Source organism: Plecotus auritus (genome assembly GCF_963455305.1).
Source record: "Plecotus auritus genome assembly, chromosome: 1".
NCBI classification, from domain to species: Eukaryota; Metazoa; Chordata; class Mammalia; order Chiroptera; family Vespertilionidae; genus Plecotus; species Plecotus auritus.
Window position 1 is genome coordinate 4,133,767 of NC_137770.1, and position 26,409 is coordinate 4,160,175.

Sequence of the window (26,409 nt, forward strand, 5' to 3'; positions counted from 1 at the left end):
CAAGGACATGTCAGTGTGGGCTGCACACGCCGAGGGATGCTCGAAGCGGCTTCTTCTCCTGGAAGCTCCAGCGCAGGCTCAGTCCTGGGAAGTGCAGTGTGCGGCCCACACGCCCTCGCCGTCAGAGCGGTGAGGACCCAGCTGTGGGGCGGCAGCCCCGGCGTCAGGAAGGGGAGGGCTGTCAGCGGCCGGCCGGCCACGCGCACCTGCAGGATGAACCGCTGCTTGTGCGTGTACTCCTGGTCCAGGGCCGGCCGCCGGGAGCCCGCATTCATGTTGAACTGCGAGATCCTGCTCTTCAGCTCCTCGTACAGCTCCGCCACCTGCGCAGACAGCGACACGGTCTCGGGGCACAGAGCAGGGACACCGCGGGCCCGGGAGCACTCGTCCACCGGGAGGCACAGCTGTGTCACAGCGTCTCCTGAGAGCTTACTAATCAGGAACCAGGGATGCTCAGCACGGCACGGACACTCCCTTCCTACACAGCATGATCCCCACGCCACGCGCACACCAGCGAAACCACCGCAAACGTACAACCACCATCACCAGGAGGTTTCGAAAGAGCAAGTGACCATGACCAGCCCTCTGCTTTAAGCCATCGGAGCACGAAACCTCCGCGTGAGTGCGGCTGCTCCTGTGACTGGAAACAAGCTGAGTGGCCAGCAGTCGCTCTGAACAGCCTCTCGCTGCAGGAACGGTGTGCGCAGCAACCCTCACGAGAACACGCTCCAGGCGCCTCTGCGCTGATCATAGAGCAGTTCCCGCCGAGTTGCCTCAGTAAGTCACAGAAAGCAAACACCACACGAACCACACGCTGGAGACACAAGTGAAGGAACTGGAGGACAGACAGAGCCGCAGGGGCCGCAGGAAGGCCACGCCCAGCGCACGCAGCACTGAGTCTCCAGGTTTCTGAACGCCTTCCTCCAGGCTGCAGTCACGTGCAACCTCTCTAATCAAAAACCAACTTAAAATTAAGCAAGACACTCAGCCAAAAGCAATTAACTCAGAAGCCAGCAACAAAATACAAGTTCTAAACCGCTTCCTCGCCCTGGAAACCCAGCGCTCTTCTGAAGCTCCTGCATCGGGAGACCAGGGGAGACCAGCGCTGCAGGCAGCTCCCCCAGGACCCGCCCTCCCAGGCCGGGCGGCCCAGCCGCAGGGCACTCCGGTGCTAAGGAGGTCACCACTCATCTGGGAAAGCAACAGCAAGCAGCGGCATGGGCGCTGCGTTAACAAGAAAGCAAAAATTAACCCATTAAAGCCCTCCCCCTCCCCCAAAACCCACCCAGTCAATTCAAACCGGGAGTGCATCCTCCGAGCCCGGCTGCTGGTGCCCCAAGCGGTCAGAGCCTCGCCAGGGCACTGAGGGGTCGGGTCTGTGTCCCCATCAAGGGCGTGTACCTGGGCTGCAGGTTCGATCCCGGCCCTGGTCGCCGGGTTGTGTGTCTCTCACGTGGTGGATCTCTCTCCCCTCCCACACCCTCCCTCCCTCCCACTCTTTCTAAAAAACAATGGAAAAAATACCCTCTAGCCAGGACCAACAAAACGAAAAGCACACAGAGAGTCAGTTCTCTGGAAACAATGAACAGGTGAGCGCCTGTGCACCGGGCGGCACAGCCCCGGACTCCGCAGGCTCCGTGTCCACACCTTGCACGTCCCCGACAGCCGGCTGCTCACGGACCGGAGCCCTTGGACGGTCCGCCTCATGGGAGCCTGTTTAGCTGAGGCCTTGGACACAGCGCTTCAGGCTGCATGTCCTCTGTGCACAGAGGACCCGGGCCACGCGGTCACGGTGACCTCTGGAGGGGCTGCTAAGTCGCTAAGACCAGCCACGCGGCACCCACGCCCACCGAGCCCACCTGACCCCGCCCCGGTAAGACCGCAGCAGGACTTGGCCTTGGTGAGCACAGCGCTACAGGCAGAACCAATCGTGCCCCACGACTCCTGGGAGCCGCCGGGGCCTGGCGCCTGGTCCCTGCTGGCTCCTCCCGGGCCTGGGACCTGCGCTGCCTCTATTCTGCATCCTGTAGCTGTAGGAACCCCCAGCCACACGCATAGCAAACAGCTGGTCTGAGCTCTGTCTTTCTAGCCAATCACTGAACCCGAGGGTGGCCATGGGGACCCTCCCCCTCTCCCTCCCCCCGCCCCCCCCAAACACACAATCTAATCAAGAAACAGAGAGGACACAGGGACCCAACACCTGGAATGAGACAGAGGGGCCACTCCTCTGAGAGGACAGGACAAGGACAACTATGTGTAGCTGTACTGTGTGTTACACGAACACGTGAAGGAGGCGCAGGTTACGTGAGTGTAGACCTGACCTTACGTACACACGCTGCTGTGGAACACACACTGACTCTCCGAAGGCTGGAACAGGCTGTGCCTCTTGGGATGCCCGTTACTGCCCTGGGGACCCCCACTTACCTCTCTCATTCTCTTGATTTGGATGTAATTTAACCGTCCCCAGTCAAGTTCATCCTTTAAACACATAAAGCAGAGCACTCGTGTCACTGCAGCCGATGGGAGCTCACCCAGCAGGAGTACAGGCAAGAGGAGAACCACCAGCTGAGCCTGTGAAGGGGCTGAGCCTGTGAAGGGGCTGAGCCTGTGAAGGGGCTGAGCGGGAGCTGGGCCAGTGGGAGGACACAGCTGAGCTCGGCAGGTGGAAACACACACACACCTGCCTGCAGGCCTGAGCCTCGCGGCCCAGAACCAAACCTGGCCAGGAGGGGGTGGGCGCTGGCAGGCCGGGTTCTTCTAAGCCCATTATCTAAGAACAGCCAAGGACAGGCCTCGGGTTCTGAGTGGAGCCGCGTCCACGCGCATCCCCACTGGTACCGAGCACCCCAGGGAGAGGCTCCCGACACTCCGAGGGTCATTATGCTCAGGCAGGACCGCCGGGCTGTGCGCGGCCTGCGTCAGCAGAGGAGTACAGTGGCCTGGCTCAGGCTCAGGCTCCGTGTCTCGCAGCGCCCCGGGCCCCCAGCACCCCGGGAGCCCCTACCTTTGGGTGCCGCAGCTCCCCTCTCTGCCGGCAGGACTGCCAGGTCTGAAAGGAAAGGAAGCCCGAGTTTCAAAATGCTTCACTGACGACTCAAACTGTCTTCTACACGTTCACTTTCGACCCAGTTGGACCAGAGGAAGTTTACAAATTCAATTTTTCCATCAATTTCAGAACACTGGACTCCCACCCCCATCCACTTCCTCCAACATTTTATTTTTTTAACGTATGTTCATCGATTTCAGAGAGAGGGGAAGGGAGAGGGAGAGAGAGAGAAACATCAGTGATGAGAGACAAGTTGATCAGCTGCCTCCTGCACGCCCCACACTGGGGATGGAGCCTGCAACCTGGGCATGTGTCCTGACCGGGGATCGAACCGTGACCTCCTAGTTCACAGATCGACGCTCCACCACTGAGCCACGCCGGCCGGGCCAGAGCACTTACTTTAAATGCCTCAACCAGGGCGATGCAGTCGCTCTTACTATTGCCAGAGAAATACACCTTGTTCCTACAACGAACAACACGCAAGGTCACCGGTACCAGCAAAACCAAGCGGCTGTTCCAAATATGAAGGTCACCTACCTGTATCCGTCCAGGTGCTGCCTGAAGGGCATCGCGAAGAAGTTCTTCAGAGACAGCGCTGCCGCTGGCGAGAGAAAGCAGGCTGTCAGGGCGGGCACGCGGGCGCCGGGCGGGCCGCCCCTCACTCACCGATGATGAGGCACTCGTCCAGGCAGCCGAACACGTGGCCCAGCACCATGAGCTTGCCGAGCTGCTCGTTGACGGGCAACTGGGCCAGCACTCTGCCCAGGAAGGTCAGCTCGCCGTCGTGCGGGTTCTCGTCCTCTCTCTGCCCGCTGACGGCCAGCGCGCCCACCTGGGTGACAGATGAGCGCGTGAGCCAGCCCTGACGGACACCATTTCCTCAAGGCGGGAGGTCTGGTGGACAGAGGCTCTCAAAGGCACCGTGCCCACCACGGGAGACGGTGCTGCCAGTACACTGACAGCTCGGCCTGGAGCTCAGAGCACACCTGCGACCTCAGAGAGGGTGATGGCGCCCGAGGCCAGCCCCTGCGGCCCGCGTAACTCACAACGTGGCAGCGGGCTGCACTGCACTACCCACTCACGTGGCACGCTGGCCACCCCCAGCAAAGCATGTGACCTGCGCGCAGGAAAAGACCGCCTTCGCTCCACTGAGTGTGTTTCACAGAAAGCCCGCAGACGTTAGATGAAGGCAAGACACTAGCCGGCTTGGAGGGCGGAGCCCCAACGAAGGACAGGAATGGGGTGCATGGGCCCCAGGCCCAGGGTGCCAGTGGCAAGAGCACAGCTGAGGGGGTGGAGTGAGAGCTTCCAGCCATGGGAGGAGGAAGTGGGGGCAGCCAGAGTGGAGGGGCAGGGCCAGAGGGGTGCGCAGGCCATGGAAAGCAGACAGCTGCCCCCAAACCGGGCCTCAGGCCGCAGCCTGCAGACCACCGCACAGCCCTCCCAGGGTGAACTCGCCTCCTGCGGGCGTTCCTCTAACAGCAGCGTGAAGACAGAGGTGAGAAGCTCAGTGGCCAACGCTCCGCTTCTCAGAGCTCCCCGGCCCTGGAGGCGAGTGGGCGCCGGGTGCGGGGAGGGGAAGCCACGCGGTTTTGAAGACAGCCAACAAGGCTCACGTACACAGGTCTGGGATCGGAGTCAGGGCTCGGTCCCTGCACGGCTTTTTAAGCCGATGCTGATCATTCACGACAAAACGCCTTAAAGCTGCCGCAGCATGAAGCCCGCTCCCGCCAGCGCGGCCTACCTCCTTCAGCAGCAGGATGGTGCGCTCGATGTCGCTGAGGCTCGGAGGGGACAGGGCCGTGGCCAGCAGAGCCCTGGGCTCCCCCATGTCCAGCAGCTTCACCTTCAGGATCGTGCTGCCTAAGGGACAGCGCTGAGAGGACAAGCCTGCACTCAGTGTGGTCCTGCGACTGAGCCGAGTCCAGGGGGAGGGGGCCGGGGAGGGGGAGGGAGAGGGAGAAGGGGGAAGACACAGAGAGAACGGAAGACAGCGAGCAGGAAGGGGAGGAGGGGGAGGGGAGCAGAGCACACTGCCCGCCCGGCCCGCACTGCCTCGCTGATGAGGGTGGAGCCTGCAGGGCACCCCGCTCAGCAGCGAGCGGTGACTGTGCTGCAGACGAGGAGTTTTACGGAATCCAAGTCACATCTCTTGGAGCAGCGGCCGCCAGCCGGTGGTCCGTGAGGTCCGAAAGGCTGGCGGCCGCCGACTTGGACTGTTCCGTAAAACTGTCTCTAAGGAAGTGCATCGGCTACTGGCCCCAGCGTATTACCAACATCTCCGGGATGACGTGGTCAGGGATGGCGTTGTCCCAGAAATCCCTGTGCACCAGGCGGTAACAGTAGCCTTTAGACACGCGCCCAGCACGGCCTGCAGGGGAGACATTCAGAGGCCGCGTGCATCAGTCCCGTCAACGTCAGCAGGCGCTAAGAATGACCCCTGACCCCTGAGAGGACCCGTCTCTCTAGCAGACAGGCCAGCCAAACCCTGGGCAACCTGGGGACCCTGGAGTGAGGCCAGTGTCCCTAAAGCAGCAGCCGCTGCCCCACGCACTGAAGCTGCACATTCAGGGGCCACGCCTCCTGCGCGCTAGCGAGCTACAGAGGCACCGAGCCAGCGGCACGTGGCTCCCCAGAAAACGGCCTCGCCAAAGGGAAGACACATGCGGGAGGCGGCCACCTGGTCCTCCGCGTCCTGCCTCCTCCTCGAGGCGCTCCCCCCGCAGCTGCTGGTAGTGAACGAGCGAGTCCACGTGGAGTTCGGGACCAGGCGGCAGGGGGAGGGCACCACCGAGCAGCTGTTCTGCTGAGGGTGTACCCCCAAACCGGAAACTCTCCCAAGGAGGGGGAGGGTGTGCTGCCTGCATCGGTGCCCAGCCTTTAAACAGCAGGGGCAGCGGGCAGGTGCTCCTTCCCAGGGCATGCAACCCTGCGGCGGGGAGTCTGCCCTGCCCCCTGCACCCAGCCTTCCCCAGTAGTTCCCGTCCCAGGAGGTTGGGTGGAGAGTCCAGACTCCACAAGCCCACCCCCGCCTCATCTGCCAATGACAAGACTTTCGAGGAGAAAACCCGAGGTAATGACAAAAAGCAAAACAGAAACAACTCCTGGGACCGATCAGTGAGATCAGCGAAGCCACCGGACACGTGAGGAGCAAGATCAGGGCGCTTCGTACAGCACTGAGCGTGTGAGCACCCAGCGCCAACGCAGGCCACCGAGACCCCCCAGCACAGGAGCATCCGCGCGGCCCGGGCAGGGCAGGGTCTGCACTAACAGGACACGTGCTGGCGGGAGGTCAGCAACGACTGGGATGCGGGCGCCTCCGTGGATGTGCACACGCTCTCTCTCAAATCCACGTGGAAGGGCCACGTACGAGAGCTGCACACCTGGGGGTGAAGAGCCATCAGGAGGAAGCGTTTTGTGTCCAGACTCACTAACCACAGGCAAGGCAGTGTCAGGAGGCAGGAAAGACAGATGACCAGAGCACGCAGAACCCCAGAGGCCCCTCCCCCGGACCCGACCTCTCTCTAGGCCGTGCAGGTGAAGGCACAGGGCCCGCACCGGGGAGTACCTGCCCACCACGTCCCGACAAGGAGAGCCTCCGGTCAGACAACCCTCTCCGAGCTCCACGCAGAAACACCCGCGCTTCAGTCGGGAGGTGGGCCCGTGGGGCGGCACTTCCCTGGAGAGATGCAGGAGGCCAGCAGACCTCCTGACACGCGGCTCGGCAGGAGGCTTTCCAAAGCGAGGCGGCGGTCAGTCCCAAGCCTTTCCCAACCACCTGACCTTTCCCCTGAGCCCCTCGGGCTGGGTCACGGCAGAGCCTGGCTGACAGGGCCCCAATCCCGGCCCCGGCCTCCCAGGCAGCCTGCGGCCCTGCTCGCGGGGTGGCGTGGGGACAAGGAGGGACACCGGAGCTGCGCCTGTGCATGGCGGGCGCCAGGAATGGAGCCTTCTCCACGCTGGACGAGCAGCTTTCCTCTTGGAGCCGCCCCCCCGCCCCCCGCCCCCCGCACAAAGGCTAAGCGCAGCGCGCCCCAGGCCACACCACGAGCAGGTCCCTGAGGAGTGCACGTCCCGGCCACCGTGGGCCCGTGCGGCCAGCTCAGAAGGACGTGTAGGAAGAGCCAGAGTTGGAGGAAGGTTCCCAAAAGCTGACCAAGCCAGCCCCTGGCTCTGGAGCTCTTCCCGAAGTTCACAGATCCTCTGCGAAACCACAGCGTTGGGGGACGGACCTGCCCGTCACGTGTGCACAGCCTGCACCAAACTCCACGGACATGAGGGTCCAGGGTTCGGACACGAGGGTCCAGGGTTCGGGCAGAGCCTGAGCTGGCCCCGTGACGGGAGGGCGGGCTGAGCGAGCGCACAGGAAGCGCAGACCTGAGGGTGGGAGGCGTGCGGCCCAGCGTACCTTTCCTCTGGTTACAGCTGGTCTTGGAGGCCCAGCTCAGGCGCAGACTCTGGTAATTGGTGTCTTCGTCGCAAACCAGGGTTCTCGTCAAGCAGAAGTCTATAACTGCCACGCGAAGACGGGGTGTGAGCACGGGGCAGCGAGACTGCCGATCGCAGCGCACGAGGGCAGGGCTGGGGCAGGCCTGTGGGCAGCGGGTCGCTCCTGCCTCCAAGGACCCGGGTCTTGGGCAGAAAGGACAGGTCCCTGCAGCCCGACTGTCACAGGAGGAGCCCAGCTGGGGTCAGGGCCGGGCAGAGCTTGGAATCGGGGCTGGGTGGGGGGGGGGCGGGCATGGAGCTGCCGGCCTCTGTGCTGCAGTGTCCTCACTGTGCCCGGTGACCGAGCCCCTGCACTCCTGGGGCAGACCCTCCCGTCCCGGCTCTGAGGGCCGTCTCCGAGGCGGCACTGAGCCTGGGGCCTGGTCCTATCCTCCGGGCCAGCCCCACCACACTCCTCCTTCCCCTTCCCTCCACTCCACAGAGTCGCTCTCAGCCCACCTGCCCCGTGAGGACCCGCCCCCACCCTGTCCCTTTAGGGCCTCGCTCCTTCTGCCAAGCGCAGTCTGCCCGCCCCGCCCTCGAGCGCCTGCGCCCTTGGCCTTCGCTCTACCGTGTGCCCAGGCCCAGCCCTGCTCAGTGACAGCTGTCCCCACACGCACACGCCAAGTGGCCCGAGAGGCCAGCAGGCTGCCGGTCCCTTCACCTCCTGGTCACCGGCTGCGCGGGGCCCACAGAGACCCCCGAGCGCTCCATCTTGTTTGATGGCTGCCCTCAAGCCTCTGGCGCCCTCTCCCTCCTCCCTCACTGAGGCCGGGCCTCTGGGCCGAGGATGCGGAGGCCACCAGAGCTCCTCGCGGCCCCGCTGTCCTCCCCGCCGCCTACCCAAGGCCAGGGGTACGCCCGCGCCCTCTATTCCAACCCTGTCACTCAGAGAAACCCGCGGGGCCTCCTGGCAGGGCGCGAGCTCTCTCATCTCATCTCATCTGCGCCTCTGCTCCTGCTGCGCCAGGGTGCTGCCGGCCGGCCTCCCGTCCCCGCCCCCCCCCACACACCCTCAGTGTCTCCTGAGAACAGAGACCCGTGTTCTGCTCTTCCCAGGCCTCCCCCCGCCCCCACCCCCATCCGTCTGTCCTGACCCCACGCCTTCCTGCTGCTCCCCGGGCCGTCCTGGGCCAGAATCTCCTCTCTCCGCGGTCGCTGCTCCCAGGCCTCCTCAGAGCCCCCACGCACCACCACCACCACCCCCCCCCCCCCCCCCCCGCCCAGGCGCGAGCAGTGTCTCACCGTACTTGACGTCAGGCACGGTGACGGAGCTCTCCGCGATGTTGGTGGACAGAATGATCTGCCGAACAGCAAGAAAGGAGCCCAGCGCTCTTACCGTCCAGGGAATCTCCAAGCTCACACTCAACCAGCATCTACGAGCTTCGCCCGATACTGGGCTCCGCTTTCTGAAAGGCACCCTGTCCCTCCCTTATCCACGTCACACTTGACCAAGGGCCTGGGCTGGGGAGGAGGCTCAGTGTCGGGGGAGGCCAACAGCTCCGTTCCACAGGGCGGGACTCGGGCCGGGCCGGCTCTGCCCGCTTTTCCCACGAATAAAATGGAGACAATGGCACCCCCCTCACGGCTGTGGGCAGACCCTGAGTTAGCCGAGCAGGCGGTGAAAGCTCCGGCCCGCGGCAGAGCCAGGTCAGGGAGCGGCTGTGTCATGGTGCGGCGCCCTCTGCGGGACACCCGCCTGCGTGGCCGGAGGCACCCCTGTAAGAGCGGCACCTGTCGCCCTAACTCGCCTTCCTGACCACTCTGCCACGGCCGTTACTGACGGGACCGCCAAGCGATGCTGCGCCGTCTTGGGGCAGGGGTTTGCTCATCACACCGCTGCAGGTGGGACCCACGCCACCGGCCGTCCCACGTTCTGAACCCTACGCCTCAGCGCAGCACCTGCTCCTCCCCAGGGGGTCACTGTCAGGGGCAAAGCCGCGCCCAGGGGACACCGGACAGGTGGGAGGGCTGCGCAGCAGTGGCCCTGGGATGCCAGCGAGTCCCCTGCCCTGGAGGCTGACTGAGGCCCGGCCCCACCCCCCGAGCAGCTCTGCTGGCACCCCCCCATCCCCCGCTCTCCCCCCCCCCCCCCCCCCCGCTCAGGCACAGGCTGCAACGGAAGGAGCCAGGAGGGCGCTCGCCACCGCCGCCTGGGCAGTGCCAGGGACACCAGGCGGTCTGCGCTCTGAGACGTGACAGAGGAAGCGGCACCCTGGCGAACTGGCCAAAGCCAGACAAGACGCGCAGGCCGGCTCACCAGGCACCCGTGTCTGGCGGACTGCCTCGCCCGACGCCCAGCACAGGGCCCCACGCGCCCACCTTTCTGTAGCCGGGCACCGGGCTCAGGAACACGTTGTTCTGCTCCTCCAGGGTCACGCTCGAGTGCAGGGGGTAGACCTGCAGCCTGGGGGACGGACACGGCCATGAGCACAGGTGACAGGGCCGCACACCAGTGGCTGACCGCACACTGCGCTCGGTCCATCATTAAGGCAGAAGCCGGCCAGTGCTTATGAGGACTAGCGGCATCGTTAACACACCTTTTCTGGATCATGTTTGTGAGGAGTTCGTGCATATAGTTTATTTCACTCAGACCTGGGAAGCAGAGGGGGAGGCAAAGAAAAAGACGTGTGTTTACTGCTGCAGACCCTTTCCGGGAAGAGCACACCTCTTTCAAAGGCCCGCCCCATTCACTGCAGCGCCTTCTGTCCCCCCACCTGAGCGTGTAAGAGCAACAAGCGGAGACGCACAACAGCACCGAGTCCAGACGCTGGAAATACAGATGAAAACACCTGGACCCCCTCCCCCCCACCACCCGTAGCCCCAGCAGCGCTGCCGGACGGCTGCGCGGGAAGCAGCTACGCTTCTCCCCCCGCTCATTCCCTGATTTCCTACAACGAGCATGAGAAATTTCACAGCCACGAAGTAGTGGTTAAAAAGTATTAAACGTTATCACTCTAAAGTATTATTAACATTAAAATAGCGAAGAAGGCCTGGCCAGGGTGGCTCAGCGGTTGAGCATCACCCCATGGACGAAGAGGTCACAGTTCAATTCCAAGTCGGGGCACATGCCTGGGTTGTGGGCTCGACCCCCAGTGGGGGGCGTGCAGGAGGCAGCCAATCACTGATTCTCTCTCAGCCTTGCTGATTCTGTCTCCTCTCCCTTCCTCTCTCTCTAAACTCTATTTTTTGAAAACATTTAAGAGGAAGCGAGACAGAGAGGACACCTCTCCTGGCGCTGCAGTCCCGGCCCGAAAGCTGGCACTCACCTGGCAGAAACACCAGCACACTGCCCCGCTCCCACGCGAGCTGGGCGCCCGCCCAGGCCTTGTTCCTGTTAAAAAGGTGAGGTGCGCACGTTAACCACCGAGGACAGCCCTGCAGCGCCCGATGCCGACAGCCTCGCCCAACCACACGTGTAACGTTCTCTACACCAGGAAATGCGAGGTCCCCAGGAGGAGCCCCGAGGCCGCAGGCTCCCCTCACTCCCTCCACACTCCCTGTCAAGTTTTCCCTGGAATTTACTGTGATCCACCCCCAAACCCACAACACTGAAAACGAACTCCACGCCCTGGCCGGCAGCTCAGCTGGTTAGCGGGTCATTCCGATGCGCCCAAGTTACCCATTCGATCCGGACAAGAGTCAACCAATGAGGGCGTCACGATGTGGAACAACAACATCGGTGTTCCTCTCTCTCTCTCTCTCCCCCCCCTTCCTCCCTTTCTCGCTCTAAAACCAACAAAGGTATCTTTAAGATAAACTCTAAGTTAGAGTCCAAACTGTCGTTAGGAAGCCCTTTTACAGGACAAGATCTCAAACCACCCCCTTGCCGCCCCCCACCCAGCCCCTGCCCCTGCATGACTTGGTGTGCAGTGAGAACCCTGCCCTGCAGACCTGGCAGCCGCTCCGTGCCAAGCCTGGGGCTTTGAAAAGATCACAGCACTGATCCCCGATCTGCAGCTGGTACCCAAAGCAAGGAAATGCCACGTGGCAAACGGCACGCAGCCAGCTTACAAAGGCCCCGCGGTCTAATTTTGGACAACTGACCATCAAAAAGGAAAAGTGACTGTGATTAACTTGGACACTTAAACAAACCTAAGTCTCAAGAGAATGAGAAGACCAGGCACCGACTGAGCGAAAACCGCCGCCAAGGCCCCTAAAGGGCTGTTCCCGAAACGCGTACACAACCCCTCCAGTGCAACCGCTAGGAAACGACGCGCTGAGAAGTGGGCCAGAGACCCGGACAGACACCCCCTCAGCGAAGGTGTACGGAGGACAAGCACACGTGAAAAGATGCTCCGGCCACGTCGCCAGCATTGTGAATCGGAGCATGCGACCCACTGCACACTGACCGAACGGCACGGCCCGGGCACGGCACCGCCAAGGGCTGCGGGGCAGGAGCAACGGGACGCCCGCTCACTGCCGGTGGGAACGCCCGCTCACTGCCGGTGGGAACGCCCGCTCACTGCCGGTGGGAACGCCCGCTCACTGCCGGTGGGAACGCCCGCTCACTGCCGGTGGGAACGCCCGCTCACTGCCGGTGGGAACGCCCGCTCACTGCCGGTGGGAACGCCCGCTCACTGCCGGCGGGAACGCCCGCTCACTGCCGGCGGGAACGCCAACGGTGCGCCACTGGGAGAGTCGGACAGGTTCCTACACAAGTGCGCACTCACCACAATCGGGCTGTGCTCCTGGGCATTTGCCCAAAGAAGCTGAAAACTCGGGTCCCAACATGAACCTGCACTTGGGTGCGCAGAGCAGCTTTGCTCACAGTCACCCACACTCGGAAGCCAGCACGAGTCCTCAGGAGGGACGAATACACGAGCTGTGGCCCGGCAGACCGTGACGGTTACTCAGCAAGAACCAGACACGGGCTGCCCCCCGGAAGACGTGGGGGAACCTGAAATGCACACGCCCAAGTGGGAGCAGCGGCCTGAAGAGGCTGCACGCTCTAGCACTCCAACTAGACGAGACTGCGGTGACAATACGGTGACCCATGGGCCCTGGCCAGGGCGGCTCAGTTGACTGGATCACCCTCCCGCAAACTGAAAGGTGTGGGTTCCCGTGCCCGGTCAGGGGACGTACCTGGGTTTCAGGTCCCCCAGATGGGAAAGCAATAGATCGATGTCTCTCACACATCAGCATTTCTCTTTCTCTTTCTCCCTTCTCCTCCCTCTAAAATCAATAAGCACATCCTCAAGGACAAAATAAACAAAATAAAATAGGCAATGGTTGCCAGGGGTTACGGGGCTGGGACGAGCAGGCAGAGCCCAGGGTTTTCCGCCCAGTGAAACGACTGTCGACATCACAGTGGCAGACGTGTCATTATACACTTGTCACACCCACATGACGCACGGCGCCCAGAGCCCCCGAGTGTGACCCAGGGCGTGGGTGACAGCCTCCATGTGAGAAGCTGGCCAAGGGGGGCCGCATGGGACTAGGAAGACTTCCTGTGCTTTCGGTTCCAATTCGCTGTGAACCTAAAGCTGCTCTGAAAATGGAGTCTATTGAAAGGGGGACCCGAGTCCATTGTGACACCAGGAGAGAGGGAGGAGAGGCAGAGAAGGCGGTGGTGAGAGGGAAGCTCCTCTCCACAGAGGGAGCTCAGGGAGTGGATGAGAACGAGTGGGAAACCAGCACAGTGGGCAGGAGGCTGCCGCTGGCAGGACGAGGCCACCAGAGGAAAGGCTGTCGGCAGCGTCGCCCAGGCTCAGACTCCGCGAGTCCAACGGGGCAGGAGGCGGCGTGAAGGGAGCCCCAGCTCCAGCCAGCGCTGCCCCAGGGGCGCCACGGTTGCACGTCAGCCCGACCAGGAAGCAGGCTTCCCTGCAGGAACAGGCAGACCAAAGGCGACTCACGTCATGAGATGATGACGAGACAAGACCACCAAGCACAGGAAGAGCAATGAAAATGAGCGCATTCGATGCATGTAAGTTACATCCCGATGAAGTTAAATAACGATTCAGGGAAAGTGGGAGTACGGAGAGAATTAAACGGCAACCCAACTTCTACATCTAACCCAACTATTCCAAGAATGAGAATGAAATAAAGACATTTTTAGCTAAATCAAAACTAAGCTACCCAGCCAGGGCTACCAACAGACGTTTTTTAAAAAAATTATTTAATGATTTTAGAGAGAGGAAGGGGGAGAGGGAGAGGGAGATTTGTTGTTCTACTTACACATTGGTTGGTTGATTCTTTTTTAAAAAATATATGTATTTATTGATTTCAGAGAGGGAGGAAAAGATAGAAACATCAGTGATGAGAGAGGATCCTTGATCAGCTGCCTTCTCCACACCCCACACTGGGGATGGATCCCACAACCTGGGCACGTGCCCTGACTGGGAATCAAACCATGGCCTCCTGGTTCCTAGGCCGACCACTGAGCCCCGCCAGCCGGCCACTGGTTGATTCTTGAACGTGCCCTGACCGGGGTCAAACCTGAAACCTTCGTGCGCCAGAACAACACTTTAACCAACTGAGCTACCGGCCAGGGCTCCCAGCAGACTCTCTGGGCAACATCTGGGGGAAACTCCAAGGGGAAACTGCCAGTGAACTTGACAAGATGCTAAGCTCGTCTCTAACTAGGTAGAGTGACTGCTGACAGAGTCTCTGCGTTAAACCCTGACAGCCACACAAAAGCTTCCAGCTGAGTGCCCCGCCCTGAGGCCCCCCCCCGCCCCCCCGCAGAGGCTGCAGCCGAGGCCTCCTACCCGCTCTCCTTCATGTCCGTGTCATCGAACATCTGAATCAGGGAGATGGCGACCTCGTACATGTCCTTGGTTATCACTGGCTCCTCCAGGACGTGGGGGGAGAGCTGGAAGCAGGAGGAAACCAAGGGGGTCAGAGGGCGTCGGGCTGGACTGCGGCTCCCCCTTCAGGCCGGCACTGTGACCTAGACCCCAGAGGCGAGGCATGCGTTTGTAGCCAGCGTCAGAGCACCAAGTGTCACCAGATGCCCTCCCCGCCTGAGAGCAAGGTCAAGGTGGGGCAGAGTCCAGGCATCACAGCCACGTGTCTGGCAGGGAACCGACTTTGAAGACACAGAATCAGTGTCTCCAAACACCTATGGGGCCAGGAGTTGTGACCCCAGAGTTGCCTGGTCACCACCAGGAGCCCCAACATGGCACCTCGCCCTAAAACCACAAGTCCCGAGGCAAGGCAACACCCAGTCCACGCGCCAACGGCTGCCTCGTCAGGGGTCAGGGGTCACTGCCACCAGACCTCAGTGAGCGGTGCACTAAAGGGAGGCGGAGCCCAGTCCTGCTGATTGCCCTCACCATCGCGCAGTCCCCACGAGGTGACATTACGCTCTGACTGACCTCCCCTCCACTCCCCGGAGAGAACCCCCCAGAGGACCAGCGCCCGCGTACCCTGCCGTGCGGCACGTGCTCCAGGTCGCCGAGATAGAACTCCTCGATGGAGTGGGGCTGCCCGGCCACCTCGAACACGTAGGCAGGGTTCATCTTGTTCTGAACAGGAACCGCAAAGTAGTCAGCGAACTCCCTGCAGTTGATGGTGGCCGACATCAGGATGACCTGTGGGCGGGCGGGCGGGCGGGCGGACACGGGGGCAGAGTGAGAGCGGGCGGCCTGGAGGGAGTCCGCACCCAGGGCCGCTGCTTCACGCCTTCCGAGACGCCAACAGCGCGGACTCGACCTCTCGTGGGAGGCGATGGCTGCCAGCTTTCCCTCTTCTCCTCAAACACCTATCGAGTGAGGAGCTACGGGGTCCCAGTGACGCTGCACCGTCTCCCCAGAAGGAACCTCTGCATCAGAAACAACTGGAAATGGAAGGGACTGGAGGAGGCGCTCCAGGAGGAGGTGCAGCAGCCGCGAGGACGGCGGGATGGCCGGGCGCAGGGGGCGGCGACCAGGGAGCCGCCCTCTCCTGCGGACACAGGACTGTTCTGCCCAAGGGAAGCGTGCGTTGGTGACGTCCTCACACAACGGCAAGGAAGGCCGGCGCGGCCCGCGGCTCCCCACGAAGGTCCGCGCCCTCACCCGTCGCCCGGCATCAGGAGTCTGCCGCGCACAGCTCAGCAGGAAGGCAAACACAGGCGTTCGGTACGGCTGCTGGGGGAGCAGGAGACCTGAGCTCCCCGCTCTGACGCTCCACACAAACGGTAAAACCACACAGAGCAGAACGCACTGGGAGGACGTGGCCCAGGGCGGAGAGGAAGCTCCCAGAAGCCCCTGGGGTGCCAACCTGAGGCCAAATCTGACCTGGGCTCCAGGTGCAGGCAGCGCTGCCCCGGCCCCGCCTCCTGTGCGCCCCTTGCCCCCCTCCTCCCCCCCCCCGCCTTCAGACCCCTCCCGTCCCAGCTGGTCTGCGTGGTCGGCCAGCAGCAGCAGGGTCCGGGGCCGGCGAGGGCCGGAGCCAGTGGCCCCACAGGTAGTGGGAAGGCCGCCTGCCGGCGCTCCGGCACCTGGTCTCTCCTTTTAAAAAGTAATAAGAAAGGAATTTTCAAGTTTCAAAAACTGACTGCAAAACCTTCTGGCACTTGAATTCTACTCTTGGCCCAGCTGCACACACCCTATCGCGGCCCCACATCTGAAAACGCTCTGCTCCCGTGTTCAAATAAACCAGGGTGCTGGGGAACTGACGGCCAGCTCCTGCGCCCACAGCAGGCAGGGCTCCTGCCGCCGGGCAGCGGGGCGGTGACCTGTAAAGACCCCGGCACTGACTCCCGTGACTACTGAAAACTGAAAACTAAAACAAAATCAACTACCTTAGAGCAAAAAACGTCACGGAAACGACAATCAAGAAATGCTCCCGTTGGTCTAACCCTCTTTAACGTCACCTTTATGTTACAACTCCAGAGGGAAAGCAACGGCCAACCTTCTCATGCGTTCAGTCACCTCAAGCGTAAGACAAGGCGCTGCAAATGTGGGTTCCGAGCTCCACCCTCCCTGAGCCCGCGGTGCAGAGAACGCCTCCGGCTGAGGCCCCTCGGGTGGGGGGAGAGGAGCCGTCCCGCTAAGCGAGTGGCTGAAGCACCCGAAGACCAGCATGGCCGACTCCGAGGCGCCTGTCTCCACGGCAGGGGGCCCGTCGCAGCCCTCGTCAATGACAGAGCCCCGCTCTGCACCCACCCCACCCCACCCCCCGCTCTCAAGGGGCCCCCAAGGCCTCTGGCCGGCAGCACGGCAGCCCTGGTCTAGGGCATAATGATTAAGCACCCCCGCCACCCTCCCCCTCCCCACCCGCTGCCTTCAGCGAGAGCTTGGCCTCCCTTCTGTTCAGGAGGGTGAACAGCACTGACCCCCAGGGACTTCGGGTGCCGCATCACGTGTGTCTCTAGGACGTGGTGCATCGGACCGGGCAGACTCCCGTGCGCTCCGGTGCTGTTTTCAAAACAGCGACTGCAGCCGCGTGCACACGCCTGTCCACGCAGTGCTTCCCCACGAAAGCGGGCTCCACCACCCGCGTTTCATCCGCCAGCCACTCTCGGGTCCTCCCCTCCAGGCTGAGCGTTACCACCTCAGGCGACACAACGCCCAGGGCCGACCCCATGCCCTCAGAGCAGCCCTCCCTGCTAGCCAGCCCGGAGCACTGCACGGCAGGCCCGTGAGGGTCCCTGCTGCTGACAAAACAAAGAGAAGCGAAGCTACCGTCAGTCTCAGTCCCACGTCTCGCTGTTCCTCCTGAAGTCAGTTTACCTTCACAAAACAGGAATTGGCTCTTAGAAGCTTGCGGACCACCAGCAGCAGGAAGTCCATTTCCTCGGTTCGCTCGTGCACCTGCAACAGACGCAGGCAGCACCGGCGCTGAGTGACAGGGCGGGGCCGGCAGGGAGCCAGCGGCACTGCTGGGTCCGTCCCGGCTAGGAGGGAGCCCACGGGCATTGGGGTGGAGTGATGTTTAGCAACCCTGGCCCGGCCCACTCAATGCCAACAGTGCCCAGACCACTGTTACAGCCAACCCCCCCTGGCCCCAGCTTGGAGAACCACGGGCCACGTCCACGCCTCCGCAGGTCACAAGTGAACGGCTGCTCAGCGGTGAGTGCAGAGCGGCAGCGGCCGGGGCAGCAGTGCCCTGCCCGACGGGACATGTGCTGTGGCTCGGGCACTGTAGGACCGGCGACAGGAGGCTGGCCCTGAAGAAGCCGCGCGGCCGGGAGAGCTGCAGAGCGCTGGGGCGCGGCTGCTTCGTGGCCCTCCTCACGCAGAGGCTTTCCTGGCCGAGCCGATCGGAGGGCCGGAGCCACCCCGGCCTGCCCCACCCCAGCACCAGCTGACAGCAAAGGGACAGGACCCGGGGCTTAAGTCAGGACGCCTCCACACACAAGTGGACAGTGGGAAGCTGCTGAGACATTTCTCTGCCGACTGGAGCGCGCAGCTGCTCGTGCAGAAGCCAGTCTCTCCCCGCGCAGCGCCCTCCGAGCCCGCGGTGCACGTGGGGAAGGAGCACCGAGGACAGATCAGCAGCCGCTGACCAAGTCACGCTCACAGAGGATGGCTGGGAACCTACCAACGCCTGGGCAGCCCTCATGACGCCCCAGACCCCAGAGCACGGCCTCCGCACTTCACCGTCTCCCACGTGAGAAACAGGAAGCTGCTCCTCACCGAAGCCCCGCGGGCCTCTCCTCTGAGGTGCGCAGGGCCCTCAGCCCCGCACTGCGAGTTCCGACCCAACCCCGCCTCCCCCGGCCTCCGGGCTGGCCCATGGCCCCCTGCACAGGCGTCAGGCCGCCGCACCGGCTCCGTGAGCCGTGAGCTGTGAGCCGTGAGCCGAGACCCAGCGGAGCACAGCGAGGGCAGTGCACGCACCTCGTCGATGAAGATGTGCGTGAAGGCCACCAGGCTCTTGGCGCTGACGACCTTCTGCAGCAGGACCCCGGTCGTCATGTAAATTAGCCTGGTGTCCTCCGTGGCCACCTTCTCCAGCCCCACCTAGATGGGGGGAAGGAAAGGAAAGAGGGGCAAGTGTTCAGGTTTAAGTGGCTGCATTTAACTCCAAAACATCCGTTTTATCAGGGGGTTACATCACTTTTACATTAAGACCATTATGTATGAGAACATCTACGTACAAGAATATAATGAAAAGGTAAGAGCGTAAAAGCCTAAGTCAGAGGTTTTTTCCCTATTAAACTGGAAAAAAGCTCAAGTTATTTTCAAGGAATTCAGAGTTCCACTGTTTTTTAAATTATGCCACAGTGCTACTCATGAGCAACTGGGCTCGTTTTAATCCCAGCAGGAAAACGTCAGGTCGGACGTCAGTTCACACAGTCCTTGCGGCTCCACCCACCTGGTAGCCCACCAGGCCGCCCAGCGTCCAGGCGCGCTCCCTGCTGATCCAGCGGGCCATGCTGCTGGCCCCGATCTTGCGCGGCTGGGTGACGGCGATGTGGCAGTAGGCGCCGCGCTGGATGTAGTGGTCCAAGATGTACTGCGGCAGCTGCGTGCTCTTACCGCTGCCCGTGGCGCCGTGAATGATCACCACAGAGTTACTTTCTATCAAAGAAATGACCTGCGAGTGAAAAAAGGTCTTTCAGCATTCCCGCAGAGTGAACAAGGACATGAGATTACCTGAGGACCAACGTTTCTCTTGAGAAAGCTTTCGGGGTGACCGTCCTTCCACCTTTAAGTTACTGAATAACCACCTGGGCATCATCAAGGAGCAAGAAGGCTGAAGTTTGCTACATTTCAGCCAGCGTGTCCTCCACAACCAGCAACTGCTTCTGCAGAAACCGGGCCAACTTCCCCTCTACTTCTCAACTTCTTCATCTAGAACAGTGGTCGGCAAACTGTGGCTCGCGAGCCATATGCAGCTCTTTGGCCCCTTGAGTGTGGCTCTTCCACAAAATACCATGGCCTGGGCGAGTCTATTTTGAAGAAGTGGCGTTAGAAAAAGTTTAAGTTTAAAAAATTTGGCTCTCAAAAGAAATTTCAATCGTTGTCCTGTTGATATTTGGCTCCGCTGACTAATGAGTTTGCCGACCACTGATCTAGAAGAACGAAACACCAAACTGGGTTTCTACAGCTCTTGCTAAGTCTAAATTTCAATTATTCTGAAGTTTTTAAGTATTCTACTGAGAAACATGAAAGTCTAGGAAGAAAAACATGGAAACATAGCTGTTACTACATCCAAGTGGCTTGAAAAGTCCACTTAAAACCTTACAGACACCTGTTTAAACAGCTTCCACTGCCCACTTACAGGGGCCACGGGCATAGTCCCCCCCCACCCAGGCCCCACGCCACCTGGGCTTCTGTAAGCCAGTGCTGGGGTCAGGGAGCACCTCTCAGTGTGAATACTGCCCTCTAACACCCAGCAAAGTGTGTCAACTCCATCAACGCGTGTGCCTCCATCTAAAGCAAAAGTAAAACTCCACCTGGCCCTTGGCCGTCCGTTTCCCTGTGGCCGCTGCTCCCCGGCACACACGGCGTGAGAGGCAGTGAGCTGCCCTCCTGGTGGCGCCGTCCGCTCACGCTGCTTCAGAGGAAGACGGGGCAGCAGCCACGTGGGAGACCAGCGCGGACGCCGAGCAAACGAAGCACAGCCCAGGAAGGCCCGCCCGGCGCTCGCCGTGGCCACGCCAACACCCCTGCTGCGCCCTCTGCTCAGAGCCGCGCACGCGGGCACTCGCCTGCCCCTCCACACTCAGACTGTCCACCAAAAGGGTTGGGCCGGCACCTGTTCACACCGCAAAAATCACATCACAACAACAAGACTCTTACCTCTTCCTTGCACCGATTTATAGGCAAATCGGGGTATTTATACGTTGTCTCTGGGATGCACGTGACATTGCTTGACTTAGCCAAAGGGGGCCGTGGACCTGGATTCAGACAAAATGAATACAAGGCTGTTTCTTACCTGGAAAGAGAAAGGCAGCCCCAGCCGGTTTGCTCAGCAGGTAGAGCGCTGGCCTGCGGACCAGAGTCCCGGGTTCGATTCTGACCACGGGCATGTACTCCGGTTGCAGGCTCCTGGTCAGGGCACGGGCAGGAGGCAACCAACCGATGTGTTTCCCTCACACCGATGTTTCTGTCTTTCCCTCTCTCTTCCACTCTCGCTAAAAATAGATGGAAAAGTATCCTCGGGTGAGGATTAAAAAAAAAGACAAGCCGAAACTTGTTTGGCTCAGTGGATAGAGCCTCGGCCTGTGAACTGAAGGGTCCCGGGTTCGATTCCGGTCAAGGGCATGTACCTTGGTTGCAGGCACATCCTCAGTGGGAGGTGTGCAGGAGGCAGCTGATCGATGTTTCTCTCTCATCAATGTTTCTAACTCTCTATTCCTCTCCCTTCCTCTCTGTGAAATATCAATAAAATATATTTTAAAAAAAAAGACAAGGCAAACAACGCAATGTTATTTCTAATCTGCACATACACATTTATACACACGCGCGCACGCACACACACACATACACACGCACACGCGCGCGCACACACACACACGCACACGCATGCTCTATACAGGCTCACACTGAGGGTAATTCACAAGTTCCCTAGTCCCCGCTCCGCGTCGCACATCTGAGAGGGGCTCAGCTCTCCCTTCAGAGACAGGAGACCTGCAGGCACGGTGCTCGTTGCTGGGAAATGGGGCTCAATCAAAGGGGAGCGCACAGAACAAAGCTCATAGAAACGTCCACAGAACACACACTGGTAAGTGCTTCAGTTCGCTGCTTGCTATTAACACAGCTGGTAGCTGGGAGGTACAGCACCAGGGAGGGGCGCCCTCCGCTGGGAAAGACACATGACGGGCGCCCAGCCCCCTCACCGCGCTCCTGGGAGCTCCTCCTGTAACTCCGAACCTCTGCACCCCACCTGACACACTGACGTTAAAATTCATGGCATATGAACTCTTACTGGGAATAATTTTACTTCCAAATTCAACTCTGCGGCCTCCCTGTCTCTCCCAAGTCTCAGCCAGAGCGCCGTCCCGCCCCAGACGTCTGCCCGGCTCGCCGGCCTCTCCTCCAGCCCCATCCTCTGCCCCAGCGTCCCTCCCTCCACCTTCCCGGTCCCCTCCGTCCTCGAGCCCCGTCCTCTGCCCCAGCGTCCCTCCCTCCACCTTCCCGGGCCCCTCCGTCCGACGCGTGCACAAGTTCTCCCGTGCTCTCCCGTGCATACGGCTTATCGCTGCTCTAGTAACAGATGGTGGGTGTGGCCCTTTGCCTGTATGTGAATCCCGGTGGGGCACTTGCTCTGAACTTGAAAGGAGCAGAGGCAGAGCTGTCAAATCTCTCAGAGCCAAAGGAGCTTCTTCTGGGCCAGCAGAGGCACTGGTTCAGGGCTGCCCGCTGCCTCCTACCGACAGCTTTCCAATCCTCAGCCTCACCTCACTTCCCTCCACAGCTCCTCTCAGCTGAGACACATCAGTGCTGCCTTCCTGTCCTCCCAGCTGGTGAGCCCCTCCCCGGGTGCCCCCCACCCCCACCAGAGCACTCTCAGCTAAAGAGTCCTTAAAGCGGCCCTGGCCAGTTGCTCAATGGTTAGAGCGTTGGCTGCGAACTGAAGGGGCCCGAGTTCAAGTCCAGTCAAGGGCATGTATCTTGGTTGCACTCGATCCCTGGCCCCCGTTTGAGGCACATGCAGGAGGCAACCAATCAATGTGTCTGACCTCAATGTTTCTCTCTCTGTGTCAATCCCCCTCCCTCTAAAAACCACTGGGGAAACATCCTCAGTGAGGATTAACAACAACAAGAGTCCTTTTAAAGCCAACGCCACGTTGAACACTTGCTAACTCACATGTCATTCAATTGTCTGGAACTCTGAACGCACGCTGGGTCTCCGGGCTGGGTATCTAGGCCCGCCCACAAATGCAAGCAGGACACGATGTTTATTCAACAGGGAAACACCTTCTTGATGCTCGAGGCGTCTCGATCACGAACAGGCCTTTTCCACACAACATGTGGAAGGATGAGATCCACGGGGCCCGAGTGAGGACGACGGAGGGGAGGGCTGCTGGGCCGGCCTCTGCTGCAGGAGGGATATGCAGGCAAGTGTGGAAGACAGAGGAGCAGTAAGGAGCACAGGGAGGGGCTCTGAAGGGGAGAGACGCTGACAAGGCCGCAGCTGTCCTGCTGAGCCCTGAGCCCGGGGCCCCGGGGCCCCGCGGCCGCCCCTGACAGCACTGACGGGATGTACACCCCTGGCTGCAGGCATCAAAGACAGAATTTTCAAAACACAAACTCCAAACAAACAAACAGACAGAAGCTCTATCCAACTGTCTACACCCGGCCCGCCCCCTGCACGGAACACAGAGGCAAGCTGCCATTGTCAGGTCAGTGGCTGAAGCAGAGCCAGCCCAGGTCAGGCCTGCCTCCCGTCCAGCACCAGAGGGAGGGCAGGGGCAGGGGGAGGGCAGGGGAAGGGGGAGGGCAGGGGGAGGACAGGGGGAGGGCAGGGGGAGGGCAGGGGCAGGGGGAGGGCAGGGGGAGGGCAGGGGCAGGGGGAGGGCAGGGGGAGGGCAGAGGGAGGGCAGGGGCACAGGGAGGGCAGGGGCAGGGGGAGGGCAGGGGCAGAGGGTGTTCGCGCTGTGGTCTCTCACTGGGCGCCAGCAGCAAGCCAAAGGCAGCTGGCAGGGAACGCCGCTACGCTCTCAAGGAAAGGACAATGGATACGTTAAGGCAAATCACAAACTCCACACAGCCAAGTGCAGTCCCCACGTGACATGAGAAGTACCCCAACCTCACCCAGGGCTGTTCGGTTTCCTGTTGTCTCTTTACCCTAGGTCAGTGGTCAGCAAACTGCGGCTCACGAGCCACATGCGGCTCACGAGCCGCAGTTTGCCGCTCTGTTGACTGAGTTTGCTGACCACTGCATAGGCATTACCCTTACCCAGAAGTTTTGACTTCAGGTTAAAGACATTAGTACATTATTAAAATGTTTTTTTAAGTGTTTTTCCCTAAGGCAGTGGTCGGCAAACTCATTAGTCAACAGAGCGGCAAACCGTGGCTCGCGAGCCGCAGTTTGCCAACCACTGCCCTAGGTAATCAACATTAAAATATTTTACATCGACTGGAAAGGTCTGGAAACCAGAAGCCACGCTGGTTTCTGTTCACAAAGTCCCCCTTCCAGGAAGTCGAGTGGCGAGAGGGTGGGGTGGCTTTACCTGGAGAACATATTAACGTTTCTCACCTTAAAATCCAGACACTACACTAGAGAGTGAGTTTACCTCCTGCGGTGCTCATTTAAGCACGAAATTAAATCTTCAAATAAGGATCTGCATGTCCCTTTCTCCCAGTGTGGGAGGGCATTCTGAACACAAAATTCAACAACTAGAATGTTCCCCTTTCGGTTCTGATACGGGGCGGGGCGCCACGGAGTTGTGAGCGCGGGAACACCGTTCACTCCAGGGCTGTCACTAACGACAGCATCACTAACCGGTATGACACCTGCTACCCTGCCCGCCCTGACTACTCAGCAGAGGCCAGCCCTTCACGCCGGAAGAGCCACAAGCACTCGAGGACCCAAGTTCAAAGGCCGCAGCACGGCGGCCCTTCCCCAGAACGAAGGACACACCCAGGACGAGGAGAACCTGCCATGTCAAAGCAGAAACCCTGGGAGAGGAGCCGGTCTGAAGCCAGGCTCACAGTTAGAAAATGCTGTTAAACCTCATTTAAAAAATAGTGCACCTTTTTTAGATCTTCATTTAGTGCCCTGCCGGTGGCTCAGTGGTTAGAGCATTGGCCCACACCCCAGAAGGTCTGGGTTCCATGCCTACCCAGGGCGCTGCTGTTTTCTTCTGTCCTTGGCACCCCGGCAGCATGGACACGGCACACGCCAGGGACTGTGGCGGGAACCCGCTGGGCCAGTGGTCGGCAAACTGCGGCTCGCTCTGTTGCCGCTCTGTTGACTAATGAGTTTGCCGACCACGGCGCTAGGCGACGGCCTGGCCGCCCTGCAGAGGCTGCCCCTTCGCCTGCGGCTGCACAGCTGTGCTTTCGGAGGCAAATCTGAAGGCAGCTCTATGGGTCCTCAGACAAGGGTTTCTGACCTGAGCTGGGGTCTCAGGCCAGTGACAGCCGTTCCAACGGGAGTCCAAATCAAGGTCACAGGGCAAACGTTGGAGTCGCAGGCTTCTTCCCCAGGGGCGACCCCGCAGGCCGCATGCACGGGGCTCCGGGCCCAGGGCACTGGGGGTGTGTCCAGGGCCAGTGGACCTAGGTGTAGCCAGCGCATCACCTGGACCCCACGCACTCCCCCAAACGGACACCCACACGACGGGTCTCACAGCAGCCTGCTGGCTCCCTGCTGCTGCTGCAGCTGCACGCCCTCCCCATCAGGTCCCCGCCCGCCCTCGGACGGCTAGGCGGCGTCATGGCTTCCCAGAGAAGCAGCGGTGCAATCACCGTTCTCACGCGCACAGCTGGCACTGCCCTTAGAGACGCAGGAACTGGTGGAAGGGCACGCGCACTTAGAGCTACCACTTCTGGCACCAACGTACTGGGTGCCGGACCACCACCCCCGAGGGCAGTGAAGAGGCTGAACCAAGCCCACAGACATCCTCTTCAAGAACCAAAGGGGGGAGACCAGGAGGGGGCACCGGCCAGTCTGCCACGCCAGAATGGGGGGAGGCAAAGGTGAAAGCCAACAATGAGACAGCAACGTGCGTCAAGTGACAGAAACGGGAACTACAAAGCGACGGGAGCAGTGGGCAGACAACGGCTCCGACCCTCCGGAACTGAGGGTGGGTACCAGCGAGGAGTCAAGAAGCCCCGCTAAGCCCGCAGGACGAAGGGACGTGCTGTGTGAGCGGACTGTTTCTGACCTTTACAGGCTACTGAGGAAGAGGAACTATTGCTCTCCCCGGCCTCTGTCCTAAGCTGGAGGCCGCACGCCGCCGAGAGGAGCACAGAGGACCCTCGCCGCTGCCCTGCGGGAAGTCTGGGTGGCCAGCCTGGGAGAGGAGCACAGAGGACCCTCGCCGCTGCCCTGCGGGAAGTCCGGGTGGCCAGCCTGGGAGAGGAGCACAGAGGACCCTCGCCGCTGCCCTGCAGGAAGTCCGGGTGGCCAGCCTGGGAGAGGAGCACAGAGGACCCTCGCCGCTGCCCTGCAGGAAGTCCAGGTGGCCAGCCTGGGAAGCCGGCGGCCCGCTGGGACCTGCGCCTGCTGCTACAGAAAGTCGCTCCACCCAAACTCGGAGCAGAGCGGCCTGTCCTTGGGGAGGGTGCTAGGAAGGACCTGCACCTTCTACGCTACCAGTTTACCCTCTGTTTAGGTTTCTGTCTTAATGTTTATTTTTCTTAAACTATTAACAATTTTAAGTAAGTTTCTAATTAATAGTAAGATAATGTTATTAGTCTTTCAAAGAACAGACTCTTTAGGATCTATATTTAAAAGAAAAAAATGTACACTTTAGTCCCCAAAATCCCAAATTAGCAAGCAGCATGGATTCTTTATTGACCAAAAGGCTACATTTCTTAGACTTTTAAGAATTTAATGTTTTAAGAGACCTGACTTGGGATGGTAAACACACCATACATTATGCAGGTGATGTGTTATGGAATTGTACACTGAAACCTATAGAATTTTATTAACCATCATCCCAAAAATTCAATTAAAAAAAAAAAGTTAACGTTTTAGCGAGTGGACAGCTCACACTTCCTATTTTGTAACAGTGAACGATGCCGGTTACCTGGCGCGCGGGCTGGGTGGTCACTGCCATGCATGTCGAACTCCTGTGCTTCGAGCTGTCTGTACTTGTTAATATACTCCAGTTCCCCACTCTTCTGGCCAAGTGACCTGCAGAGAACATCAAAACTCAGCACACTGTTTCCAAAAAGCCCTGGACTCACACTGCGCCGAGGAATGCTTGACCACTCTTCATCAAGTCACAGAAGAAATGCAAATGGTCGATAAACAAGTAAAGGGAGCCCTGGCTGGTATGGCTCAGTGGATAGAGCATCCGCCTGCGGACCAAAGGGTCC

At 60.5% G+C, this 26,409-nt stretch overlaps 1 protein-coding gene across 1 annotated transcript in view; it reads right to left on the reverse strand.

The window, feature by feature from the left end:
* Nucleotides 1-26,409, reverse strand: part of TDRD9 (tudor domain containing 9) — a gene marked incomplete at its 5' end in the record, with an annotated part of 54,060 nt that overhangs the window by 17,775 nt on the left and 9,876 nt on the right. The window contains 20 exons of the mRNA XM_080672692.1: nt 207-323; nt 2,425-2,478; nt 3,005-3,049; nt 3,446-3,509; nt 3,584-3,647; nt 3,713-3,878; nt 4,791-4,922; nt 5,320-5,417; nt 7,455-7,559; nt 8,780-8,837; nt 9,857-9,941; nt 10,075-10,129; nt 10,804-10,868; nt 14,248-14,351; nt 14,908-15,072; nt 17,197-17,277; nt 18,307-18,429; nt 18,785-19,006; nt 20,215-20,312; nt 26,118-26,224. Of these exons, the coding sequence (XP_080528818.1) occupies nt 207-323; nt 2,425-2,478; nt 3,005-3,049; nt 3,446-3,509; nt 3,584-3,647; nt 3,713-3,878; nt 4,791-4,922; nt 5,320-5,417; nt 7,455-7,559; nt 8,780-8,837; nt 9,857-9,941; nt 10,075-10,129; nt 10,804-10,868; nt 14,248-14,351; nt 14,908-15,072; nt 17,197-17,277; nt 18,307-18,429; nt 18,785-19,006; nt 20,215-20,312; nt 26,118-26,224 (2,008 nt within the window). The remainder of the gene's footprint in view (nt 1-206; nt 324-2,424; nt 2,479-3,004; nt 3,050-3,445; nt 3,510-3,583; nt 3,648-3,712; nt 3,879-4,790; nt 4,923-5,319; nt 5,418-7,454; nt 7,560-8,779; nt 8,838-9,856; nt 9,942-10,074; nt 10,130-10,803; nt 10,869-14,247; nt 14,352-14,907; nt 15,073-17,196; nt 17,278-18,306; nt 18,430-18,784; nt 19,007-20,214; nt 20,313-26,117; nt 26,225-26,409) is intronic.